This window comes from Cephus cinctus, unplaced genomic scaffold, assembly GCF_000341935.2.
Source record: "Cephus cinctus unplaced genomic scaffold, Ccin1 Ccin1_scaffold0215, whole genome shotgun sequence".
Lineage (NCBI taxonomy): Eukaryota > Metazoa > Arthropoda > Insecta > Hymenoptera > Cephidae > Cephus > Cephus cinctus.
In genome coordinates, this window is record NW_014332933.1 from 3,048,003 (window position 1) to 3,073,770 (window position 25,768).

At 36.8% G+C, this 25,768-nt stretch overlaps 3 protein-coding genes and 3 long non-coding RNA genes across 12 annotated transcripts; 3 read left to right on the forward strand and 3 right to left on the reverse strand.

Moving 5' to 3' along the window:
• Nucleotides 1-42: 42 nt before the first annotated feature.
• Nucleotides 43-4,224, reverse strand: LOC107265356 (isoleucine--tRNA ligase, cytoplasmic). The gene has a single exon (XM_015734751.2). It carries the CDS (start codon nt 4,050-4,052, stop codon nt 288-290), a length of 3,765 nt encoding a protein of 1,254 aa, XP_015590237.1. The 5' UTR covers nt 4,053-4,224; the 3' UTR covers nt 43-287.
• A 174-nt stretch (nt 4,225-4,398) lies between these two features.
• Nucleotides 4,399-8,124, reverse strand: LOC107265431 (ADAM 17-like protease). Its single transcript, XM_015734878.2, has 14 exons — nt 7,883-8,124; nt 7,670-7,808; nt 7,487-7,587; nt 7,287-7,408; nt 7,075-7,225; nt 6,807-7,003; nt 6,543-6,737; nt 6,334-6,472; nt 6,103-6,257; nt 5,960-6,040; nt 5,676-5,884; nt 5,368-5,606; nt 5,179-5,294; nt 4,399-5,106 (listed from the first exon to the last, which is right to left on the reverse strand). Exons 1-14 carry the CDS (start codon nt 7,941-7,943, stop codon nt 4,798-4,800), a joined length of 2,214 nt encoding a protein of 737 aa, XP_015590364.1. The 5' UTR covers nt 7,944-8,124; the 3' UTR covers nt 4,399-4,797.
• A 332-nt stretch (nt 8,125-8,456) lies between these two features.
• LOC107265290 lies at nt 8,457-25,659 on the reverse strand. Of its 5 annotated transcripts, none has more exons than XR_003059006.1 (7): nt 25,272-25,659; nt 16,573-16,725; nt 15,200-15,340; nt 15,000-15,114; nt 14,686-14,900; nt 12,615-13,372; nt 8,457-12,520 (listed from the first exon to the last, which is right to left on the reverse strand). XR_003059006.1 is itself a non-coding variant. In XM_015734593.2 (7 exons), the coding sequence occupies exons 2-7, from the start codon at nt 25,393-25,395 to the stop codon at nt 13,224-13,226; spliced, it is 897 nt and encodes a 298-aa protein (XP_015590079.1). In that variant the 5' UTR covers nt 25,396-25,454; nt 25,531-25,641; the 3' UTR covers nt 8,457-13,223. The 5 variants fall into 5 exon arrangements, 4 of the variants coding, with proteins under 4 accessions (XP_015590079.1, XP_015590080.1, XP_015590078.1 ...); XM_015734593.2 differs by having other exon boundaries at nt 8,457-13,372; nt 25,272-25,454; nt 25,531-25,641; XM_015734594.2 differs by having other exon boundaries at nt 8,457-13,384; nt 14,713-14,900.
• Nucleotides 15,271-16,562, forward strand: LOC107265292. 2 transcript variants are annotated; one of them, XR_001537174.1, is made up of 4 exons: nt 15,271-15,435; nt 15,492-15,664; nt 15,803-16,295; nt 16,382-16,562. It is a non-coding gene; the product is annotated as an uncharacterized LOC107265292 (long non-coding RNA). The 2 variants fall into 2 exon arrangements; XR_003059007.1 differs by having other exon boundaries at nt 15,349-15,664.
• LOC107265291 lies at nt 16,686-19,327 on the forward strand. 2 transcript variants are annotated; one of them, XR_001537173.2, is made up of 6 exons: nt 16,686-16,817; nt 16,881-17,026; nt 17,126-17,352; nt 17,497-18,208; nt 18,406-18,615; nt 18,720-19,327. It is a non-coding gene; the product is annotated as an uncharacterized LOC107265291 (long non-coding RNA). The 2 variants fall into 2 exon arrangements; XR_001537172.2 differs by having other exon boundaries at nt 17,126-17,266.
• Nucleotides 20,075-25,170, forward strand: LOC107265293. Its single transcript, XR_001537175.2, has 5 exons — nt 20,075-21,175; nt 21,266-21,472; nt 21,661-21,842; nt 22,797-22,933; nt 24,875-25,170. It is a non-coding gene; the product is annotated as an uncharacterized LOC107265293 (long non-coding RNA).
• Nucleotides 25,660-25,768: the final 109 nt, after the last annotated feature.

A 25,768-nucleotide genomic window follows, 5' to 3' on the forward strand; every position in this document is an offset into this window, starting at 1 on the left:
AAACCGGGTTACAAAATTTTATATAATTAAATTAAACTAATCAAATGTTAAATAGTCTTTTATTAAATACTGCTGTAGATGGTATTTACATTTTTTATAAATTACTCTATTTTTCGTCAAAGCAGTACTAACTCTAAAACTTTCGTGAAGATAGCATATATAAGGTGTAGTAAATGAGCCACCTTATATTGTCAGATCACGAAGAAAATATAAGGTCGTAAAGCAAAGACAATATTGTTCAGATATTTCAAAAACAAAAAAAGACACAAATAAGGACTATCTTTACCTTAAGGAATTTCCAGTACAGTTCCATGTAATTGAGATAATCCATTATTTGGTAGATTTAGAGACAGCTTTGATTTTTGAAAAATAAAACGTAATCTGTCGTGCAAAGTGCTAGAATCCAAAATGAAGTTTCCTTGTGGATTTTCCAAAAGAATGCTTCCCTGTTCGTTACCATTTTTCACATTAATAAAACGACAAGCCGGAAAATTATGATCATTGGTAACTTCTGAAGCAGGTTTACCACTACGAACAACAGTAATTATTTGTTTATGCAAGGATTGAAGATTTGTTGTTTCATCAATTTGTTTCCCATTAATATATAAATCGTAATGACATCCGTAGATTCCAAAGATGATTTCAATTTCATGTCTTAGCCATTTGTACGACAGGGAATTATTGAATTTTGGACTCTCTAGTAAAATTGTACCTAGACTGTTCGTTGCACCATATCTTGGTTGGATATCAATTAAGGCTACATTTACATACTTTGAAAAAGGCTCTACATCATTGTTAACATTATTTTCAATTGGACTGGATTTTTGTCCTTTAACTAGTATGAGCTTCATATCAACGCCTTTAACCTTTTGAGTCTCTTCGATGATGACTGTAACATCCTTAGGCATTTCTTTAATGTCTCTTTGTGGCGTCTTTGTTGTTGCTTCAATAAATTGCTGGTGACTAACAGCGACTAGTGCTAAAGTACTCTTAGGATCCCCAATGGAATAGTAGACAATGGCTTCATCGGAAGGTACAAGTTGTGCCTTCTTCCTTAACTTCTGCACACGGTTTATTATTTCCCTGGCAATTCCCTCATTCTGCATAGTTTCATCCGGAGTCACGTCCAATAGGATCAGAATGTTTCCTTCGCTGTGGGCTTCGTACTGCTCAGACAACTCTTTGGCAGCAGGACCGGTGAAGCTGAACATTAATCTCAGATCCTCTTCTCCAAGTTTATGCCCACGAACTGTGATTTCCTTTTTAGAGACAAATTCCTGAAGTTCCTTGTCACTAAGTTCTTTGATAGCCTGCGTCATGGATTTGAACTCGCCCTTGAGTCTAGCACCAAGTGCTTTATGATCAGGTTCAGCTCTTAAGGCTACTCCATACTTTTCCTTGTCCCTTGTCAGAATCAGTTCCTTGATATTAAGCTCTTCTAGGATATAAGACTTCAAGGAGTCAATATTCTTTAATACATGGGGATCTTGGTGTATGACAACGACTCCTGGCAGTGGATACTTCACAGGGATAGTTCTCCTGTCACGTACAACTCTTCCCAATTCAATTACTGTTTGCATATATGAAACAGCTTTTTCAATGTCCTCATTGATGAGCTGAGGAAGTGTATTTGGAATCATCTGGTAGTGGACACTATCCAAGTTCTCTTTGGATGACGATATAAGTTTGGAAAGACGCTGGAACATGAATTCCGTTAAAAATGGTATGAAAGGTGCATTAATACGGACCATCGTGTAGAGAATAGAGAATAAGGTATTGAGAGCATGCTGACAATCAGCACCACCATTATCACCCTTGATACGTTTTCTGTTCATCCTGACGTACCAGTTGGTAAGATTATCTATATATTTTATTAAACGTGGGACTACAGTGTAGAGTCGATAAGCCTGCATCTCCTGCTTCAGGAAGAGTAGCAACGTCTGCGTAAAGGATACTATCCATCTGTCCATTATATTATCTGACAGACTAGCAGAGTCTTTCACATCCTTGTATACAAAAGTTGTCCTCTCCTCGCGTTCAAATCTCTCAATATTTTGCATCAGGAATCTGAACGCATTGTACCATGGTAAAAAGACGTCCTTTATAACATCTCTTACACCTTCTTCCTTAAATCGTAAATTCTCAGCGCGGACGACAGGAGAATTAATTAAGTATAGCCGCAAAGCATCTGCACCGAATTTGTTCACCACTTCCATTGGATCTGGATAATTCTTCTTGCGCTTTGACATCTTCTGACCATCGGATGCGAGTATCAAGCCGCTGGCGACAAGATTCTTGAAGGGCGGCTTGCCAAAGAGTGCCGTAGAGATAACTAGTAGAGTATAGAACCATCCCCGAGTCTGATCAATTCCTTCGGCGATGAAGTCGGCAGGAAAGCAATCTTCAAAGTCCTTGGGGCGCTCGAATGGGTAATGCACTTGTGCGTAGGGCATGGATCCAGATTCGAACCAACAGTCAAAGACTTCAGGTACACGACGAAGTGGTGGTTGTCCAGGACGCCTGGATGGAATTGTTAGGTCATCAATGCTCTCCCGGTGAATATCCGTTACTTTGGTACCAGTTAGTTCCTCCAATTCGGCGATGCTTCCAACACAGACGACTTCTTTACCATCTTCGGATACCCAAAGGGGTATAGGATTACCCCAGTAACGGTTCCTAGAGATAGCCCAATCTCTGGCATCTCTTAGCCAATTACCAAAACGCTTATCTTTTACATAATCTGGTACCCAGTATGTCTCTGCACTTGCTTGCAGTAATTTATCTTTAATTTGTTCTACCCTGATAAACCAGGAAGGTACAGCTTTATAGATTAAAGGTGTATCGGATCTCCAGCAATAAGGATAACTATGCTTGGATGTACCACTGTGCACGAGTTTAGAATTTTTTTGAAGATACTTTATGATCTCTTTATCTGCATCTTTTACATAGAGTCCTGCAAAATCATGTACGGGTTCAACAAAGCGACCACAACTATCTACTGGACAGATAACTTGTTGGTCTCTGGTTATAATTCCTGCTTCCAAGCAACAGCGGTAATCGTCTTCGCCAAAATATGGTGCTTGATGTACAATACCAGTACCAGAGTCTGCTGTGACATAGTTATCATTCAAGACTCTGAATGCACCTTTTTCTCTTATTTGCAAGAAATAAGGGAAGGGAGGTTCATATTTCTTGCCTTTCAAATCTGTACCCTTTCTTTTGCCTTGTATAGTATATAGATCTTTAGACTTGTAAATAAGATCAAGACTTGATTCTAAAATAATATAAATTCTTCCAGATGCTTCATCTTTAACTTCAACATATTCAAAGTTTGGATTACAGCACAATGCTAAATTGCTAGGTAATGTCCATGGTGTAGTAGTCCAAGCTAATACGAATACATCTGGTTCATCTAACAGTGGAAATGCAACGACCACTGATGGATCAACAACTTCCTTATAATTCTGACCAGATTCAAAATTGGACAAAGGGGTATTACAACCTGTTGAGTAGGGCATAACTTTTACACCTTGATAGACAAGTCCCTTATTAAACAACTCTTTGAAGATCCACCAAATTGACTCCATGTACCACGGATACAGAGTCTTGTAATCGTTTTTAAAATCAATCCAGCGTCCAATTCTAGTGACAATCTTCTCCCATTCAGTAGCATACCTCATAACAATACTACGACATTCCTTGTTGTAATTCGCAATACCCATTTTAGCTACATCATCAGGACCCTTGATACCTAGGGCCTTGTCAATTTCAAATTCCACAGGTAGACCATGGGTATCCCATCCAAATCTACGTTCCACATGATACCCTCGTTGATGAGCGTATCTGGTGATAACATCCTTGATCGTGCCAGCCAGGATATGCCCATAATGGGGTAGTCCAGTAGCAAAAGGAGGTCCATCATAGAATGAATATCGTGGTTTACCTTTAGATTGTCGCAAGCAATTCGGGAAGACGTCCAACTTTTTCCACAATTCCAGAACCGTTTCCTCTTCTTTAGAGAAATTTATAGTCTCTGGCAATTTCTCTGTCATTTTCACTTGCTCTCTGACGGCCGGTTAACGGTAAAATCAGTACCGGCTGGTATGCTAATGCAACATACACAACGTGTTAGGTATTGCATGAGTTAGAATTTGTAGGTTACATCTCAACGGTTACACGAGCGACATTCCAAAAACTAACATCGGCTAAAGTTCCATTTCCAATGTGAGGTAAATTTGTCCAATAGAATAACCTAACCTAACCTTATACTATATTCGACTATACATATACTTGTGTGTGTATATGCCTTATGCATTGCAAGCACCTATCTATCTACTATGTTACATGACTCGTCCTATAAAATTAAAAATATTTCAATTACATTTTTTTACATTTACATTTTTTATTGCACTTTGTGTTACAATGAATAGAGCATATATGTATATATATTATTTATATAAAAATCTATATTCGACAGTATCCTACAGTTAAGACTAAAATTGGGTAACTTGTTTGCACTTTTAGTGCATATGTACACTAATGTTAATTTTGGACGTTCAACAATATAAATTAAAGTATGTAATAAGTACATCGAACAATACTTCAGTAAAATGGTAGCTTTTTTGTATACTGTAAAAATTAAATACTTATACTATTTAATGAGAAGATTTTAAAATATTTTACTCTCAGTAATAGGTTCAACGTGTAAAACGTTACTGCCCTCCAGGTAATGAGTTTTTTTGTGTGACTAGTTCTACTCACGATTCTGCTTACTAATTAGATTAAATGGAATAAAAATTAGGACTGCTGCGTAGTCTGTTGTAATCTTTGTCGGGGCAATCCTACATATATAACTTGTCTTTGTTCATCAGGATGAATAAGTTCATCTGTGTTCTTCCACCGCCATCGTTTTTCAGCTTCTTTAACTTTCTTACGATCAATGTAATTCACAATACAACTTGCTGGAATCCATAGTATAGCAGTGCCAATGATTACAGCACCAACAATATTGTCTTTCAAGAACCTCATCACCTTATTGATATTAATATCCTCAATGATATCCCAAAATCGTTCTACAACATCCTGTATAGTTTTTTCACAAATTCCCTGAAAAGTAGTAAAACGCAAAATAATTACCCAACACTTCTGAAAATAATTCTTACTTTCAAGTGGTATTACCTTATTACAAAAGCCCTGAATGCATGGTGTTCCATCAGGCAAAATATCTTGAGGGTCTATAGGGAAGCAGGTCTCATTTAAACTCATTCTACAACACCTTTTGCAGGCATCTCCAACTATAAAAATATAATATATTAACAATAATACGAATATGGATGAATATAAATATATTCAAATAACACTACTTACTTATATCGCACATACAACTCTGCAATCCTTGTGTTTCACAGTATGGTACACACTTTCCATGTCTACACTGACCCCGCTCCAAACACCCTGTGCCATCTTTCATTGGTGGAGAACGAGGGCATTCACTTGATGCACCAGTGCATCTTGACTCTTGTTCGCAAGTTGCATATTGTGCATCGCGGCATTTAACTCCAAGTGGCATATATGCACAATTTTGACAGCATGGAGAATTTTTGTCACTGTTACAAAAACCGTTGATGTTTGGTATTAATTAGCATATGATTCTGACATACTAGATTTATATTTACCTGCATACGGCTCCTTGATTCCGACGTAGTTTGCAATTTTTATCACAGCAAGCATCGTTATCTTCAGTACCTAGAAGCCCAGCATCGCATTCCTCATCTCCTTCAACTCTAAGATTACCACAGAATGATTCCTCAGGTTCTGAAAAACATCTACCAGATTTGGCCTGTAGGACTTTCCTGATCGATCGTAGGCTACATGGTGAAAATCTCTGTGCAGAAACAAGGTGTTGGTTTCAATATTAAAGGAGGGTTTGCTGTTTTCTCTTTATTAACAAACTTCGTACCTTATTGTTAACGTCATATCCGCTTACGCTATAGGTATACATGAGATATGATCCACCCTGACTGGCACTTGGACTGCATTCCTGTATACAAGAATTGAATATTAGAAGCATTCTAATGTATATATATAATTTAATAAGCTTACTGTAATGTCAGGATCATGTTCAGAACCCCAATTATGTCCAAACTCATGGGCAGTAACTAAGTCGGCCTCCCGGGTGATGACTCGTTGTCCATAATGATTTCTGCTGGAACTTAATCCAGAGTTCAAGTACAAAGTGTATCCGTTTTTAAAATATTCTGCAAACCGTACATAAAAATGGCTATAATATTGAAGAAGACCAATGACATAGTTTTTCTGTAATTTATTTTTTACCTGGCGTACAAATTCCCCCAACAGAATTTCTACGGGGTGATCCTACATAAGCTAGTCCAAGAATTCCACCCTCGAATTTTAAGTCAGTGAACAAATGAGCCAAGCAAAAATCTTTGTGACTGTATTCACGACTGAAAACCTACATGAGATCTTATACAGTATGATTGATTCAGAGTTGAATTTTTTAAATTTAGTCAATGCTTTTTTACCTCTAATAAGGTTCGAACATCCCACTTTTCCCGAACCATATTATAATGGGTTTCGCCACCACGAACACGTGTTGGTTCACTATGAACGACAATTTTTTTAATCACAAAACCCATTCCTTTGAAGCCATCTTGCTCTTGACGTTCTTGCCATAACGTATCATTATAGATTTTGTGTACTCTGTCAATTAAGCTGATCTGTAAATATGATCAATTAAGTATATTTTATATTAATTCATAGAATAAGAAACGAAAGTAATGTCATACCAGATAGTTAATTGTTGTCTTTGTGCTACTTGCACCCATCTCTTGGTAAAACCTATAATCAGCGACTAACAATAAAGGGCAACGAGTTTTTGTTGGTGTATATTCATAAGTTTCAGTTTGTCTTTTTGTTCTGTTATGTGCAGTAATTTTATCATAATAAAATTGTTCTATTTCTTCATTTCCCTCTTTAATGGATTCTATAATTGCATGTATAACAGTAATTAAGATCTTGTATGAATATATTTTCTAAGCCAATTGTTACGCATACCTGGTTGTTCCTTAATATAGCCACATGTCTTAGGTGCTCCATGAGTATGACCTTCTCCTCCTTCAAAATGTTCCCAACTGAGTTTCACATCCGATGACTTGTAGATAATCATTGTTTTGTTGTCTGTGTATGGAAGATGTCTCCATGATGGCTGGAATAATCACACATAGTCATAAACTATGAAGCTGCGGTGTCTATAATATGGTCCTCACCTCTATATGAAATGTTTCATCAGGTATAGCAATAGTAGCCGTAAGAACACCATTGTCAATATGTACTTGGGCATGAGAATCCATTTCTCCAAAAACACGGCCATGGTAAAAATTGTCTTGATCTAAATTTGCAATAATCAAATTACATTATTACATGCATGCTTGTAATCTACATACAACAAGAATAAGCATTAGGATACCTAAATGTACTGTCTTTTCCTTTCCATCACCATCTACCTCATATGCCTTAAAATTGGAATGTATAACTTCCCTTCTAGGTGTTAGAATTAATCGAAAGTGTCTGTAAGTACAAACTACAATAAATATTGTAACCATGATAGAAAAACCAATATTTTGTTAAAAAATACAAAAATATACCATACCGTCCATGACTATAAAATTCTAATTCACTGATTTTGTTGTACGGATGATAACTATGCTGCGTACCCCTTTTCACAATATTATGTTGAAAGTGTGATGCATGCAGTGTCTCATAGTATTTTAGATTTCTACTAAGAGTATCTGCAATAAAGAGAGCCAGGTAAATAAAGATAGTTCATGCAACATCATACCGAATTAGAATAAAGTTGACTAACTAATCTGAGAAATGTAAAGACAGATACAGCATGTTAGTAATAGTGAATGAAATCTCTTCATTATGACGTTCTAACAATACTTTCTAATACTGATTCACCGTCACTTCATTTTAATTTCAACTCTAAAATGCGAAAGGATTATTATTAGTGAACATCCATATTTTGACATTGTCACATGCGCATAGATCAGCATAGATTTCTGCATTCCTATATTCTCAAGTAAAGTCTTATCCACATTCTACCACAGTACTGCATGGTACACCCTTTAAAACTTTTGAAGTATATAGGCGTGACCAGCAGATGGTACTCTTCCACTTTATCCACATCCGGTGATGTTGTACTGCGCTAAAATTCAAAATTCATGAACCGCCAAATATGACTTTCCATGATGCTTTGTGTGTATTTCATTTATAAAAATATCTATAGTTATAACAATGCATCATAATCAATATAAATTTAGAAGAAAAATGTAAAAGAAAAGATATTAAATATGACAATGACAAACCCAATCAAAGACGTGTATTACGATTTTATTAAAATGAAAGATTTATAGTTGTGTATTAATAGTTTCAAGTACAATAGGTATAGATAGATATTTATTTCTTTGTAAGCTATAATATTAAATGTATAATATAAAGACTACAAGGTAGGCTAAGTTCTCGTTAATAATGCAGTATAGATATTACAGTACAGATAATTCAATAATATATAACATATATATCTTTACATTATACGAAGTTTTATAAAATATTTAAGACTGGAAAAAGAGGGACTCGCGTTTTAACCCGCACCCATCCACACTGATTCTACATAGACGCTATTTTTTTATATTTTACTTACGTACGTGTACCAATTTTCGTTTAATTCATATATATAGTAATACCACTGTTCTTGTTGCTCTCTAAAAATTCTGGCTAGATCCTTAGAGAATATCGCCGCAGAGCGTTAGTTACTTAATCGTTATTGTATAATTCTCTTAAAATTCAAGCCTACTATTTCGAATCGATGCACTTCTAACTCGACGTACCCGTTTTACATAAAATCTTGATCTGTCACCGTGCAATGGTGCACAGAAAGAACGTGGACATTAAAATAATTAAATTACATACTGTCATTGAAAAATCATCATTCAAACTTATAATCAACTGTGTATCAAGCTGCATCCTTTTTTATTGTTAATATTCATATATATCTAAGTCAGTTTCAAATACACGTACAATAGTGATTAAGAAAAAAGTATATTGATAAATACAAGTCGCTAAATCCTGATTCTCCGTAAAATTTTCATTTATTAAAATAAGTAAATATATAATAGCTAAACGTTTGATCCAAATCAGATCCACCCTCGAAAAGTCATCTAAAGTCTAATTATAAATTGTTCTATAAGGTGCTGCCTCGCTAAAAATATTCTTTAATTATTATTAGATCATACAACGTGACAGAATTAATCCTGCGAAAAAGGTACAATTGTTCTACTGACTTATTAAACGTAGTAAGTTAAATATCGTCGCCTTAAAAACAAAATGGCAACCCATAGTATTACGATTTACATATGTATCGTGTCATGCAGATATAAGGTGTACAATGTCGAAGAAAGAAGTGAACGTCTTTTCGTCGGCGGATGGATTAATTTTTCACGTCTTCTTTACAACTTCAATGAGCAAACCAAACGTGATTCTTTGAAGCCGATTTTCAATGCGCTATAGAAAAACTCCCAATCACTGATGCACATTGGATCGCGAAGGTGTCAACGTTCTACAGGCGTGACTAGAGCTATAAAGTTTCTAAACCTGGAGTAAGATAATATTGGTTCCCTGCTGTGATTTACTCTGTCCGCATCGCGAGTGACGGAATATTAAGAACGTGACAAAACGAGGTTTCCATTTTTGACGAGAGAACATAAAAGTAAAAACCAATTCTACGCAGATCCTTCCAATGGTGCGGATTACCCAGACACTTCCCCATAGTTGGGCCATCCATCACCAGTACGCAATCACATGTATTCTTAAATATTTTTTTCATTAATAATAATCACTTCTTCCTTTAAAATAAACCTCGTTTAGCGATCGGTCAGTTCATTTTCTTTTCTGCATACTCTCATAAACATTCGAGGTTTTTTCAATCTTATTATACAGACGTATCATAATAGTAAATAGTATTCACAGTACAGCCTTTAACGGTTCTTGAGCAGCGAGCATGGAGGATATAATCCTCAAAAGGCTTTCAATATATTATTTTTTATTTAAATAGGCGAGGATACAGAATAATTGAAAATAAAAAGCATATTATTATCGAGCTCATCAAAGTGGGAAGCATGGTGGTAAGATGGATATTTGGCACGCGGTGCATAAAGAAATTCTTAATCAATGAATTCGCCTATAGCAATAAATTATTGGATTAACAATATTTACGAATTGCGTATAAAAATGTATGATGCAAAGAACGTCTTAAATATATTTTCTTATTTCTTTTATGAGAAAACATTCCAGAGACGTTATCCCTTTACTGACAGTAATATAGGTTAGGAGAAATCGAGTCAAACCAAAATTGTCTGTCAAGTAGGATCGTGCAATGAACGGATCATCCTAGATCGTACCTACATACATCATATATATATATACTGCCCTATCCGTCTTTCTTTCAAAATGAAGCATGATCGTGTTAAGGATTTAAAAATCACAGACAGCTGATACATCGTTTCAGACATTGTCAACGGCTTTTTGCGAAAAGATGATTGAAGAACCGAGTCAGAGACACGTAGTCTTTTCTTGGCATTCACAACGACACCCTGTGCATTTTCGTAGAGACAAGAAGAATCTATTTTGAAAAATCTACAGGTGCGAACGACTGATCAGCAAGTACACGGAGTAACGTACGTAAGTACACTTGCGTTATACCTACATATAAACCTCAAAGCTCCGCGTGGAGTTGTCCTCGGTGATATTGGAAAGTCTCCAAATTTTTATTACGCATTACGTTATAGAACTTAGCTACAATTATCCGCCGATCGTGTAATTAATTAGCCATAGTCTATAAATTGGAGTATTCAATTCGAATTTTTGATGCGTCTAGCCGATAGCAGCACCCACTTTTTTTCTTCCTATTTCTCATATACTTATTCCGTAAACATACGTATATGCATTATATATATATATATATAATATATCAGACACTCCACTTGCAGTAATCTAATTGGTCGTGGACACGAGATCCAACCCTAAAATGGAAACCTTCCCCTAATTTCCCTTCAGGATTGGATCGGTCCTAGTGACACAAGCTACACGAGTTATCTACGAGTCTGATTTACATTCTAAAATTGTTTTGTGAGTTATAGGAAAATACGTGTACTAAAGGTAAACGCGATAACTCCCTATTGAAAGGTCGTTCGATTTTCTTTTTGTCAGGACGAAGTTTCGCTGTTCAATGTATTATGCATACGTATGCTTGCATACATAGGTATGTGTATATATATATATATATATTTAAGTTTTGTCACTTTACTTCGAAATAGATGAAAATAAGCCGTCACCGTGTCTTTTACTTAGCCTCGAATTAGAAGGATATTAGGTGCGGGATGAGATATACTAGATGTATGTATATCTACATATAATCTAAGCGAGTCTGCGTGTGGTGCAATTGCAATGTCGATATCCTTATAAATACGTAGTAATCACAGAGTAGCACAGTCGCTAGGCGTTATCGTACTAACGCTACGTGTTCAATCAATGCAGTAATGCCATAAGCTTCGTTAATGGTACGTTGTATATATTATATATATAATAATAACTACCTGACAACGTAGGCACTAAACTGCTGATATATTATTATACGACTATTAAGTCGGTAATGATTTTAATTTTTTTTTTTTCAATTGAAAATTCAAATTCTACCGGTCCTATTATGTATTTGATTACCCGCGGATTTCGTCTAGCGTCTGCGTAGATGCGTCTCGCGGGAATATTTGAAATTGATACTTATATAAACGTATGTGCAAGATACAATCGAGAGCGTGAGATTATATAATCAATCGATATATGAAATTTAATTGTATTACCGCGTACTTATATAAGCTTTCGTTCGATTCGTAGCTTTCCTTTATAATCCTATGCACTATAATATACGTAACGTTTATATTGTGCAGATATTATCAATACTTGTGAAGAGTACCTTATAACGTGACAAAAGCTTATTGGAAAATATTTAAGTTACTCGCAAAGAGCCTATCATTGTTTATTATACGAAGAACATTCGCTCTTACGCATCTAGTGCATCTAGAGTCGCGTTCGTTGGATTTGCTATTAATTATTATTAAGTGTTAATTAATCGTCTGACGCGATTATATAGGTTAGACATAGTGTACTAATGCTTCTATTATATTTCCAGGCTGCTGTCTCAAAACACTTTCTTCTGGTCCCATTCGTCTAGCTTCTGTGTGAACCAATCAGAGCACCGTCATTCTGTTGCTTCCTGTTCTCAAGATACGGCCACGAGTGACTGACTAGTTCCAATCAAGCCATCGTGATTTCTTGATTATCAATGAGTCGTCATGCGTAACAGTCATTGGAAACTGTATAATCAGCTGGACCTGATGAATCATCGATAGTGTTTATCTATCTTTGATTGTGACTGCCTATCGTACTACATAAATAATTTTAAGTATAATTATATTGGAGGCTGTCGCAACGTTTTAATGGATCGTCATCGCCATTGTCATCGCTAACTAGATACGTACCTTGCTTCTGTTCGCTTCAAATTCCCACGCGATTCAATTCTATTCGTCGTGTCGTACCTTAGTCGGGGTAAGAACTTTTAGACAAGAGTCACAGGGTATACGAGAGAGAGAGAGAGATGCGTGCAGCCTCCTTTGATAGATTCAGCTAAGATCATTCATCCGTCTTGTTTAGCTTATGTAAAATTTTTCGAATGACAGTGAATCTAAATTCAACGCGTGATAGTATTAGATAGGTAATGTGGCAGGGTAAGAATTTATTTCTTTTAATCTGTTGTCTGCTTGTCTATTCAGTGTCTGACGGTCTTAATTGTTATCGCGTTACGAATCCTGATACGTCAGCACGCTTATTACGCCAGCACGTTGACACTCGAAGATCATTAATTAGCGTTAGAATTTTTCGGTGACCTTCTTGGCTATCTAATAGATGTCTTTGTCTCTTCTAGGTCCCTCTAAGAGAATGCGGTGAGTGACGGTTTGGCGATGGAAAATATTGCAAGCTTCTCGATGGCGAAATCTCATAATGAAAAGAGTGTACTGAAGTTCGACTTGTAAGATCCAAAATTTACTTTCGTTTCATCCCATTCAATCATCTTCTCGTTTATTTTTGAGCTACGCACGGTTTTCCAGAACTTCTACTGTGACGTTCTCCAGTACTGGGTCGGTTGCATTGTTCGAGTGAGTCGCTGGGGGTGACTTGTTCGATCTGGTGGAGACTGCCGATGCGTTTCCACTACTTCCACGACTTCCACGACGAGATCCTGCATGAGACCCTGGCAACAAAGGCCGGTTCATTACGACAACAGATATTCAGTTAATGAGTGACAAATGCTACTTTAAGAATGACTAAAAATCGTACCTATAGGTATGATTTCTTTTTTTACGTGTTCACTAATGCATGGCTTTAATGGTAATCATACTTTTTACATTTTACTTCTCCTTTTCGGTTGAAAATTTGAATTATTATAGAATATGCTTGAGGTACGACCAAGAGTACACAGTACTGAAAATCGATTGATCTTCACTCTTTAATTAAAGAGTAACTCAATGCAGGGATAGAAGTTGGAATATTAAGCTACGGAGAAGAAGCAGAGTCTAAGGCAAGCTCGACAGAGTACACGAGAAGATAAAAAATAATCCACAAGAGAATTCTGTACAATTTGACTTTGTTCATTTTTCTTAATTACTTCTTTCTATTCCTAATGACTAATGACTGCGTGAATGTGTACCGTAGTTTATACTAGGAATGAATACTACATGGTATAACTCGTAATTGGTCTAATTATCTTCATGAATGATCAGGCAATTCGTTTACTGTAGCAAGCAACTATAACCGTGAGGTGTCCTCATTCACTATAACAAATCACTGTAGTAGAAGACACCACAAAACTCTAAACTGTGTAACCGGCAAACTCTAATGAAAAAAACAAGAAATAAAAGGGAAAACAAAAATAACAAGACAAGGTACACCAGTCGTGTGGAACGTGATTCTGCTCTAGTTATATGGGAGCAAAAACTCTATCCGACTGCCATATCTATAACCGTATATTTACAATCTCAAAAGGACACGGCAAAGAAGTGATCCGTGTCGTCGAGCATGCACGGGGAGAGAATTGGTATTCTTCATCCACGTACAAAAAGTAACGTGTCAAGCTCCTGTAAGATTGAATAATAAGTTTTGTAAATAAAACGAAACGGGAAAATCTTAATATTCCCAACACTATCAGAATTATTATCCGGTACAGTAATTGCATACCAGAATTTCAAGGATAGCGAATAGTCGAGAGATCCGAAAGCAATAACAGAGTTGAGATTAATGTATTGCGATATATATATGTTTTGTTATCTATAAGAGAAATTCTATGAAATTCAACAATTTCATCCAGGAGACAGCCCTCCTGTCAATAGATATAGATAGATATCATGCGAGAACAGGACGGCTCCATACACAATCTAAAAAGTTTACGAGGAACAGTCTAGTAGAACGCCTACGTATCGACAGAAGTCTTGGCTCTATTGTTACGAGGGCGAATAAAGTTGCTTGCTTAGTAAGTGAATAAATAAAAACCCGTACGGCTCACTCGCTGAGAGTGTTTCGCACCTTGCGAGGCGGAGGGTGAATGTGCACGCAAGGAGGCCATCGACGGCTGCCTAGAAGGTCCTCGCACACTTGCGCGAGAGCCACGTCGTTCCTGACCATGCAATAGCTTACTTTCCCTCAGTAAGGATACATTCATAAGCCGTGCATTTGGCGTATTAAAAATCGTACGATTTTCGCGCCAACGTGCCCTGTAAAAGAAATTATTTATTAATTGCAGATCTGAAGCTTTGGACATCTTATTGCAATGATGATCGCATTATCATCCTAATCGGAAGAGGAAGACTTACTTGCTGAAGAGTCGAAGAACAACGCAGATTATTATGAACATGAGAGCCATACCGACCAGGACACCTATCATGGCTGGGTCCACGTACTGGAGGTTGGGTGGTTCGTTGACCTCGGCTAAAATTTGTACATGATAACAGTTGATCTTGAGTAATTGCAGAGTCATACTTTAGTTTGTGTTATTATGAAATATTAATTTTACCAATGCATTCTATGGTACCGTCCGCTCGTACCATGGGAATTTTTTCGAACATACAAATGCAGCGTCCGTCCCGACATTCTGTTCTCGTAGTTTTCTCTTCGCATTGTTCGCTGAAGAAGCACGATTCGTTGACGTTAGCGCCTGAAAAAGTATTTTTTGATTATTGCTGAAAATTATTGATCTGGGATTGTTGGATGTATTTAACATAGAGAAAGTGTAGGGGATTTTGCTTTGAGGTAGGTCAGGGACCCCTTATCCTTCATAAATATGTTTTCGGTAATGTTTTTTCAAGGGTTCAGAAACATCCTCAATTTGGAAGATTCTTGGGTAAGAGGAATTGGGCTTGGAAAACAGTTAATTGACTCTATTAATCGTCAGAAAGGTTTCATGCCTGACGTTTTGTTTGTCTTTTAACAACAGACATGAAACATTATGGCACAGTCAACGGGATCTCTTTGGCAATAGGTAGGCCTATCGGCTCTTGAAATTCATTATGAAATTAGTTAGAACCTTGTTAGAAATGAACGTCTTTACTACATGCTAAAAGCAAAAGGTCGATAATCGTTAATAGCTTTAATTAATGATTTCTCCTCTCTGTTCTAGGTTAGACAAAAGATTTTCTCTTCTATGGGCTTCTCGAAATCTTCTCTAACTTTTTCAAAGTTAGATCACAAAACGTATACTCTTTCGCTATTATTAAAGTTTCTCGTAACATCCTTTCTTGGAACTTGAGCTATCCTGACCGACAGAGACTGCTATTGTCTCCAGTAGATGTTGTGATGCATCAGTTTGATACTTCAGTGGTCTATTGGATGCTAGGGGAAGTTTGAAGGGAGAAGCAACACTTGTTAAGGGAACACTTGTGGTGATATTGATTTTATTTTTAAAAAATTGCCAATAATCCTTTATGGGTAATAGTAGGATTTAAAATAATATAATTAAAATTAGCACTGGAGCTCTTTTTAACATAGAACATCTAACATCAATAAAGACACTTCTACGGGCTGTAAAGGTATAGCTACTCTCGTAGCCATTTTGTCATACTAACTGGAATTGCAAGGAAAACAGCCATTTAAACGTAATGGAGCGTACCAAGGTGGACTTTTATAAACAGCCCAGTTTTTTTGTATTCTTTTTTTTAAAAGAAGCTAATGAGTAAACTTTGTGAATGTATTTTTGCAGGCTGTTGCAAATTGTCGAACTGTGAACTGACAATTTTTTTCTGCTTCTGCACTGGTACAGTCTGTTACTCCAAGTACCTTGTAAGCTCGAACCACAAGAAAGGATGGGTGAATTCTATAATAGTAAATCCTTTGCAGTGGATGAGTTCCCTACTGCCGAATTCTTATAGTTCAATTCATGGGTTAACTCACCGTGACCACACTTGTCAATAAAATTTGTTGCCTCGAATTCACTTTTGCAGAAACACCTCTTCTTCCTTGGATCACAATGAGAACCAGCAAAACTGCATTCGCTATCATCCTTACAAATGTCGCCGATCTTCTTTCTATCGCCCTCTGGTATATCTGGAAACGATGAGAATTCAATATATAAAATGAAGTATATAAATCAGTTGAAAAGTGTATATAGCTATTCGTTGGTCTAATATTATTATAAGGTGAGTAATAAAGTGCAGATAAAAGTAATTTTTATAAGGAAGAATTCTCCTAAACGCCTTTAGCTTTTGTTTCATCCCTCTGAGACGTTAGAGCGTCGGGACGCTCAATCCGCCACCGGCCAAAGAGACTCAGTCTTGACTCCTCTTTCAACCGATGTCATACATCGTCGAGAAATCCTCCTTGATTGCTGCATTGTTCGAGAATAATAGTACGTATCCTCGAAAACAAATCCATTGATAACGAGAGCTTCTTTGCACCCTTAGAATTTTGCACTAGACAGTTTGTTACACTGATTTCTTTGATACAGCCTACAGCCAATGGATAAATGATGTAAGAAGGAAGAAAAATCGATTTATCCTAAGATCCAAGCCATAATCATCACCAAACAAGCATTAGTAGAACTACGCGAAGGAATGGCAAACACTTGAAGTATCCCCTTGGAAATTCCGTACGTAATCAGCATAGTAAACTCATCCGTGTGGAAACAGTCGACTAATGTCCTTGTTTACCCCGAGACATTGGGCTTCAAAGATGGTTCGCATTTGCATTCCCTTTCTATTTAGGACCTTACGGGTTCAACACCTGTGAACGTTAACCAAAAGTCAAATCGAATTTTAAATATCCTTACAATAGGAGAATTTAAAGTTTCAATGTCTAATATCTCTTTTATATCTGTAGGTTTAATCCAATGAGGCCAGTCAAGTTAGAAATGAAACCCGGAAGAAGAGAAAAAAGCTCCCGTGTATGAGCAATGTAACAAAGCGATGAGCGATCCTGATTATGTAAAAGTTGATAATTGTATACCAGTTAACAATCTGTCCTCATTTTACAGTAGAATTAACGTACCGCTGTACGTAGATAAGTACGGGCAAATAAAATGACGCTGTTCGGGTCAATCCACGCGTCAAAAGTGGGTCATTCCAGTATGGCACACTGCCAATGCTCTCACCTGCGAAACGTCCCACGCCTTCCGCAGTATATCCAATGCCAACGGAAAATATTTGAACGAAAAGTTTTTCTTATAGGAAAAACCATGACTCCTTATGACGATGATGCTCATCGATCATTCTTAAAGCTCTTAAAGGGCTGCTGCTGCTGTCATAGAAGGATTTATCTTTCGTTCTATATGTTTTCTTATGAAACTATCATATCGATTTAACCCTAAGGATAAGTACAAGGCATACAGATTACATATGTATGTTAACAAGAGGAACGAGTCTTCAACAGTCCATATACTCGATTTTAATTTTTGCTCCTTTTTTTCTGAATTGGTTCGTTAAGAAGTAATTACGTTAGGACGTATTCTTCAACATTTCTCATTTTTAAGTTCACCGGGTAAAACGAAGGAATTTGCGACCTGGTGTACGTACTCCTACATTCAAGTACTCAGGTAAGAAGGGTTGACGAATAGGAAAGGAAAGTAGCTGGGAGTCTCAAGAGTTTTCAAGTGACTTGGACGAAAATACATTTCACTGCGCTAGAACATGCACCTGGTGTTAGACGTGAAAACCATTGCTGGAAAGATGAGAATTTTTTAATGATAAAGCGGAGGCATCATGTATATATTTATCATCCCTTTTGTTTTAGTTGATGCCGTACTCGATTATACATTCCTCGTGATCTCGTTACTGCCGAGGGTTGCTACCGTGAAAAAGGCAGGATGCTGGAGAAATGGGACAATATGGAAAAGATAGCGAGCTGTATCTCATGTCTTCGAAATTCTCTCACTAAATGCCGGATGAGAATATCTCTCACTGGTCTTGTTCGCTAGAATATTTTAACGCGACGAGTACAACGGTAAGGAATTTTAAAGTGTACGATTTTACACTTTCTTATTTTTCCATTTTTGTTTTTATTACAATTCAATTTTTTTTCTTCAACAAGAGTCTTTTTCTTTTTAGGCTTGGTATATTTGACTAGGCATCAAGACGGATATTTGAAATCCTGAAGGAACGACCACTTCTTAGGGTTATTGAGTGACCATTTCTTTTTGCCATACCGCAGACATGACTCAGCATACGTGTCCCTTAACGAAAACTTAATCTACAATATTATGCAGAGAAATCACCTTTGGGAAACAGAAACTGAACTTAGTATAGAATTTATATCATTGGACCCAGTAGTGATATTTTTCTGGTAAAATTGATCACGTGGAAATAGGATACCAATGAGAAATCAAATGCCTATACTATATACATAATATTCTCTATAATTTAAGTGAGATTGAGAAAGACAACGTTATGAGATATGATAATCCAACCATATAACAGATAAACATTAATCAAGGGCTTAAGTAAAATATTGTGTGGCCATGGCTATTTGAATATTCGTGTATTGGTGTAATAATATGCGGAACCTAGTTCCCCATTCTGTCTCTCTCTTTCCGAACGGATATAAATCTAATCAAGTAAAAGCATCGCACTGTGGCCACGTTACTTATCACTAAAATTATATAATCGCACAGCAAGATGGAGTAATACTCGGCATTATTAAAACCCATTTTGAAGCATGATTAGTTTGATTGTTCGTGCTGGTTACACGGCCACCATACAGAGCAAAGCTATGCATGAAAAGAACATAATAACGATAATGGCAAAAAATGCAACACGTTAAAGGTAAATGTTGCGTGTCGACAGAAACTATCTTGGCATCGGCACTGTGACAGCACGCAACATTTCGAAACCCACAAAACCATTTTATCGTTCCAGAAATTCTGTAATCTCAAAAAATAGGTAATTACCCTTGCCCTTAGAGCTTTACGTTACGTTTCCTCGGAACGTTTGGCGATAGAACGCAGAAATAACACCAGGAACACATATGATGCCCAGACTATATGTCTATGGACTCGCATAGAATCTGACAGTTGCGGAAATGAGTGTTATTATTGCTGGGAATTGCTATACGTCACATTATTTATCATCGTTCAATACAGAGAAAGAAATGGTGCAAGAAGTTTCATTTTTTTTTGTTAATATACTTGGGCTATGTGTTGGAATCTTTAAAGATTCTAGGCTCAGGAGTAAAAAGAATGATTAATGATGACACGTGGAAAAGAAACTTATCTCTACTAGAGGTATATATTTTAGGTTAGAATTTCTAAAAAAAATTGTAACCAATTACTATCAGTGTCATAGTCAGGATAGGAATACGTAATTGACTATAGTATGTTTGGTATAGCAAGGAGGAGTCTTGTAATATTGACTTAACAGTTTTGTATAGACTTCATTTATTGTACCATTGTCGATCCGAACTTTGACCTGATACGATAGTCAACATCCATAAAATGTTATTTCATCCCTGGGTGTAATTGATTCGCGTAAACATTCAATGAAACAGAGCAACACGGTGATTGTACATTGAAACTAATTTCAATTCAGTCGCAACTCTGTTGGTGATTCAAATTGTTAAATGCTAACAATTCAATGACTAACTGTACAGGTTGATTCAATTTAAATGCAAACTTTAGATTTTTCGAATTTTCTATGCTTGTCGTAAGTACGAGAGAGACAGACTATACCCATCAGATACTTATTTATATGTATATGCATGAGAAGAATGGACATACAGAATGCTTCCAAACAGCAGCAAATCTGGTATTGAAATAGTTCTTAATTTTTATTAAACTTAAAGTTGTTACATGACAGCTGTCAAATCTGACTAGTGCATTTGAACTGTATAACTCATTGTATACGCGGCTTCGTTAAATATTTAGTTGACACTCTGGCCACTCGCCAGTCTCCCATGATTGGCCATCGAGGGCAAAGTGAATTCTGGATTTTCATAAGAAAACCTGCTTACCTACTGCTACCGTAAACGACCTGATTTCGCGTGGCTGACGTAAAAACGACTAGAATTCACGTGTAATACTGTAATCGTACCATTGAATAATTCACGTTAATCGTAATTTCCACAAGAATTAATTCACCACGTGGAAAATATGTACGGATAGAAAGATGCGTAGAGCTAGTCTTGTCTAATTAAATAATTCAGTCCTGCATAAATATGCATACAGAGTTCGTCAGTGTGAAATTGCATGCTTTTAAGTTTCAATGAAAGTCAATAAAACTGTGGAATACTCATTATTCCAGCAAAGACGAGTCCAATAGGAAATACCTTTGTGAGATCTGAATATCCAACTAAATACCTATCAATAATTTGCATTGCTAATAAAAATCTCTTTTGCACAGGTTATATTGTTCCAGGAGCTGATGCCGCCTACCATTTTATAACCATAAGTCAAAAATTGACAGCAGGGTGATACTGTGGTTGCCTTACTAAAGGGTTCATGTAGCTATTAGTATGGCGTATCAGGTACATGAACACTTTATACAGAAAATGTCTGACGGATATCGCTTTAGTAAGATATTTCCAAAAAGTCTACAATTACATTTCTTCCTTTGAATTTAAAGAAAAGTATTCATCCGTATCCTTTATATCTTCCTTGCAGGAAACACATTTAACCTCAAACGACGAGCAGGGTCGCTTCACTGTTCGCTCTCTGCAGGAAGTCGCGAGGATCGACTATTTCTTACAAGATAATTATGTGCAGTTTGCAGGGTGGTAACGAACGGCAATAAGGACTATTGGTAATCGATTTTAACACGAGTGACTTTGAAACGTGTAACGACGTTTTGCGAACGGAAACAGACCGGAGGTAATGTAGTATCCGCAGTGCAGACTGCGGTAACTTTATGTTAGGTTAAAAGTTGGTACGTTCACCCTCTGTGCTACGTAGATATTATTCATTGAGGATACACCTGGTATATTTGAATTATTTAGACATGGTAGGGCTTTCTTTCAGAGAAGGTGATGCACTGTATATTGATGAAATGAAATCCTTAGGTACCTCTGTCTCCAGGATGTATGTACATACCTAAGGGTTAATATTAAACGTTTGGATACCTTCGTCATCCTTTTTTAGGATTACGGGATTACATTTGAGACGCCTTGTTGGAACATATTGGATCCTGGATTTATTTTGACACCAATAAGACTCCAATGGATATTCTATTATATACAGTCTAGTAAGGATATATTTCTATGACTCTTTTGTCAGACTAATGCTCGTATTAGTCTATACTCTTTTCTTCTTTTGACATTTTGAACATTCTAATGTCGTTTGTCACATTCCTTATTGTGGTTATCTGGTTTGGTGTCAGGCCACTCAGGTCTTTGTAAATGTGGCTAATAGGTATGATTAAGCCCCAAGCATAAATTGCACTGCAGTATGTGTTGTATATTGTTGCGCAATAATTGCATGTCATTGCACTATAATCGTTGTGCCGCTAGAAGGTTGATACAATCGTAAAATGGACTAGTGCCGGGATAATATGCTTGGTGGTGTAGATGTGACTTTTGGTATTTATCGACTTCCAGTCAAAAACTTCGTTATGAGCATTATACGAATTAATGATATTAAAGTAATGGATCGAGCAATTATTAAAAGATTCGATCAGAATTTTTGGAGACGGATCTAGAAAAATTTATTTATGAACGACTCGATATATTACTTGGTATATTTTAACAAACAAGGAGCCAGAATCTGAGGAAGTTGACTTAATCCTGTAACCAATTCTGTCAATCGCGATGAAGACAGGTGTGAAATCTCATTGATATCCGGAAAATCAAATTTCTCTCGCATGACTGGAAATTACGTTATTCTGCTACCACTTTATGAAGATCAGAGAAGCATATTGATTTAACCAATTCATGCCACCCCCGCTAAATCAAAGTAAACATTTCGTAAAATAGGAATTATTTTTTAAGCTCAGAATAATATTTGTATCGGAAATATTGATTCTTATTAAGTATGATACTTGTTTGATAAGCATTTGAATGAGTGACGGGTGAGAAAGTAAACGAGCGTCCATGTTTATTATTTATGAAGAACTATGATAACCTGTTATCATTTGATGTACGATTGGATGAAGTTACTATAATTATAAGCACGTGAAAGTAATCTTGCTTTTTGTCCACAGTCGCAAGATACATAAAGAAAAAAAAACATCAGGAGTATATTTCTACATATGTACAGAAAAACTGAAGAAAAAAACTCGATGTCAACCAGCACACAAGATTTTCAACATTATATTTAAAAAAAAATGAATCGCCTCAGGTGATGTCCCAATCACAATCTAGTGCTTTATACAACAATCTGCCTACAAGTACAATAGGAACAAAATATTTCTGACAATTCATTAGCTCATATGCATCACGGAAAAGTTGACTTTTTATAAGGCTAGAAAAATTCGGCAAGAATGAAAAAAAATGTGACAATATTTCCAACATAAAATTATTCCTTTGGTTGATCATACAATTCTACTTGGTAAAGGTTTCAATTCCATGGCATTAATTAAGAGCAAATGGACTGGCAACTTTTTGTCATAGCAATTACGTCAATGTAATTGGCAAAGTGCAATTCCTTACTTTCTACATAAATTGCGTATCGTTCGTTTTGCCGCTTCAAGGAACGAAGCAAATTTGTTAAATCTCATGCAATTTCATCATTCCACATTTTTCCCTATATCAGAGAGATGTATTCTCATGCGATCATTCTATTACATTAAGCACTTGTACAAAGATATTCGATAAACAAAATTTTTCTCAATGTAATATCTATCACCCATTATTTTTGGGAAAACAAAAGGAACTTCTGTCCAAGAATTTTATAGCTAATATCCTGGAAATTAATATGAGACTCAAATGCATATGGTAATATAGAAAACAATAGGATAAGAACTAGAGTATGGGTTCAAAGTACCTAGAGTAGTATCGATCACAGGTATACCTAGAATGCAAATAGGTGTTGCGTTACAATCGAGCGATGGACTGCGATGCATTACGTACTGAGACAACAATGCGTAACAACGAGGTCCTTTGACTCAATTCTGGAAAAACGTAGTTTAAGCACAAACGAAATGAAATGTATTTCCGATATGAAGCATAGGTGATCCCTTCGTTTCCCTCGTCATTTTCTTCAACAAAGCCCGCATCGTTTCGTTGCGCTCATTGTCCCTTATGCAATGAGCACAATGAAGAGGTCGAAATTAAAAAGTTCAAAATACCACTAGCAATATCATCAAATTGTATTCATCAGTTCGCAACCGACGGACCGAGCCGTTTTACTTTTCACTACAAAAAAGAAAACAGTGAAATATTCAGGATACGTTTTATTGATTAACGAAATAAGTGCGAGAATATGTTATCAGGATATAGCGATTACATGCATACTTAGTAGTATAGTATTTTTAATTACGTTTGGTGAAACCTTTCTTGTGGTCAGATCACTTGGTACTTTATGGTGTCACGTATGTTTCTACGGAAGTTCCGAATGTTCTTTATGTTAAAAAGAATTGTGCACCAAGTGCTTGACGCTATCTTGTTAACGAGAAAACTTATAGGAGTTGGCGAGGTTCTGAGGTAGATTAAAGATTGACCGATAAGAAGTTACCTCGTGTAATTTTTTCAGAGGAACATGCGCACTGTATAAGAAAAAAACAATTACGCATTGCGACTTTTTCTTAGTATTATAGAATTTTGTGGTTTTTATATCTTAAATTTGGGTCAAGGTCACTAGGATTCTTGGGTCAGTCTCTTGGAGGGTTCTGAAGGTTATCATATGTTGATAATAAATTTTTCCAAGAAATTGCGTATTTTCTAAGACGTTTATATGTCATATTCAAATTGAGACCATACTAGTTTGTTTCTTCTAGATCTTTTATAATGGAAAATGTTTGACAACCATGAGACTTTGTGTTCTACCTAGGGATCAATTTTGTTCTACGATTATATATATAACGTCTAGATTTGCTTCTCTCAGGAGAGATTCAATCTGAAGATGATCCAACTGAGATAAAGAACGAGAAGACCCTTGAAAACTGCTACTTGAATATTTCTGATAGCATTGAGAATAGTCAATACGTGCTTGTTTGGGATTGGTTTGGCAAATAGCCATTTTAGTCAGGTGGATTCCGATACAGTGGAAGCAACAAATATTTTCCCGCCTATTAAGACCACAAATCGGTGTAATTGTCTAATAATTGTATAATATTTACAGAAATACAGAAAACCAGGAGAATATTCAAATTCTGACAATGATGGCACAAAACTGTCGTATCATTATTTTTGTTTGAACCGGGTTTAGTCAAGACTATCTAACAAAAGAAGATGACTGTCCAAATTCATGTTCCGTACAGTTCAAAGCTGATAGGACAGAGAACAAAAGCCGCAACGTAAGGGGTGGGTGCAGCAGCAGCAGCCTGCGTCGTAGGGTTATTTCGCGCCAGACAATGACGATTCAAACTCACTGCAGATAAACCAGCTACGTGCGGTAATCACGGTAATAAGGGGATGATCAATAGTTTACAATTTGTAATATAAACTAAAAATAAATGATGATACGATATATAAAGTTATTTATATCCACAGATACAGAGCTTATATTAATACCGTACCTTCTAAGGTGGTAATTTCGGGGTCGTCCGGGACCCCGAGGGCCGGTTCGGTTAGCAACCACCATGAGCCCAGGATGGCGCAGAGCACCTGGATGGTGCGACTCCGTCCGGATTTCCCGTACATTTCGGCACCCCGGGCACCTCCTTTCACGGCGCCCTTATCATATCACATCTCTCGAATCACTATGCGTGCAATCAATCGATCATGTAAGTATAGGACGCATAATCGACAACCCTTAAACTGTAATCACGGGCTAACCCTAATGTCACCACCAGGACGCAGCGCATCCACGTAAAATATTTGCGACAATTTCACCCGCGGTAAACGCGCAACTTCCCAGGCCTAGAGGCGTACAAGTACGAGCCAGCCTCAATCAACGACCGGTTATAGTCACGAGCACGGGCGCCCCCGACGTCGCGGCGCCAGGGCGCCGGCGCCTACCGGCCTCCAACCCTCAACGCCCTCTCATACCTTACTACCCTCAGCGTTTCACCCC

Bases quoted from the DNA above. Each gene is read 5' to 3' on its own strand.
- LOC107265356 (XM_015734751.2), bottom strand. From the start codon at position 4,052: ATGACAGAGAAATTGCCAGAGACTATAAATTTCTCTAAAGAAGAGGAA.
- LOC107265431 (XM_015734878.2), bottom strand. From the start codon at position 7,943: ATGAAGAGATTTCATTCACTATTACTAACATGCTGTATCTGTCTTTAC. The intron at 6,738-6,806 runs GTATGACATTAC...TCATATTTACAG, and splicing joins AGACAACAATTAACTATCTG to ATCAGCTTAATTGACAGAGT. The intron at 5,295-5,367 runs GTAAGTAGTGTT...ATATTTTTATAG, and splicing joins GAGTTGTATGTGCGATATAA to TTGGAGATGCCTGCAAAAGG.
- LOC107265290 (XM_015734592.2), bottom strand. From the start codon at position 25,395: ATGTACGGGAAATCCGGACGGAGTCGCACCATCCAGGTGCTCTGCGCC. The intron at 15,341-16,572 runs GTGAGTTAACCC...ATACTTTTTCAG, and splicing joins TATTGACAAGTGTGGTCACG to GCGCTAACGTCAACGAATCG. The intron at 15,115-15,199 runs GTAAAATTAATA...TACAAATTTTAG, and splicing joins CGGTACCATAGAATGCATTG to CCGAGGTCAACGAACCACCC.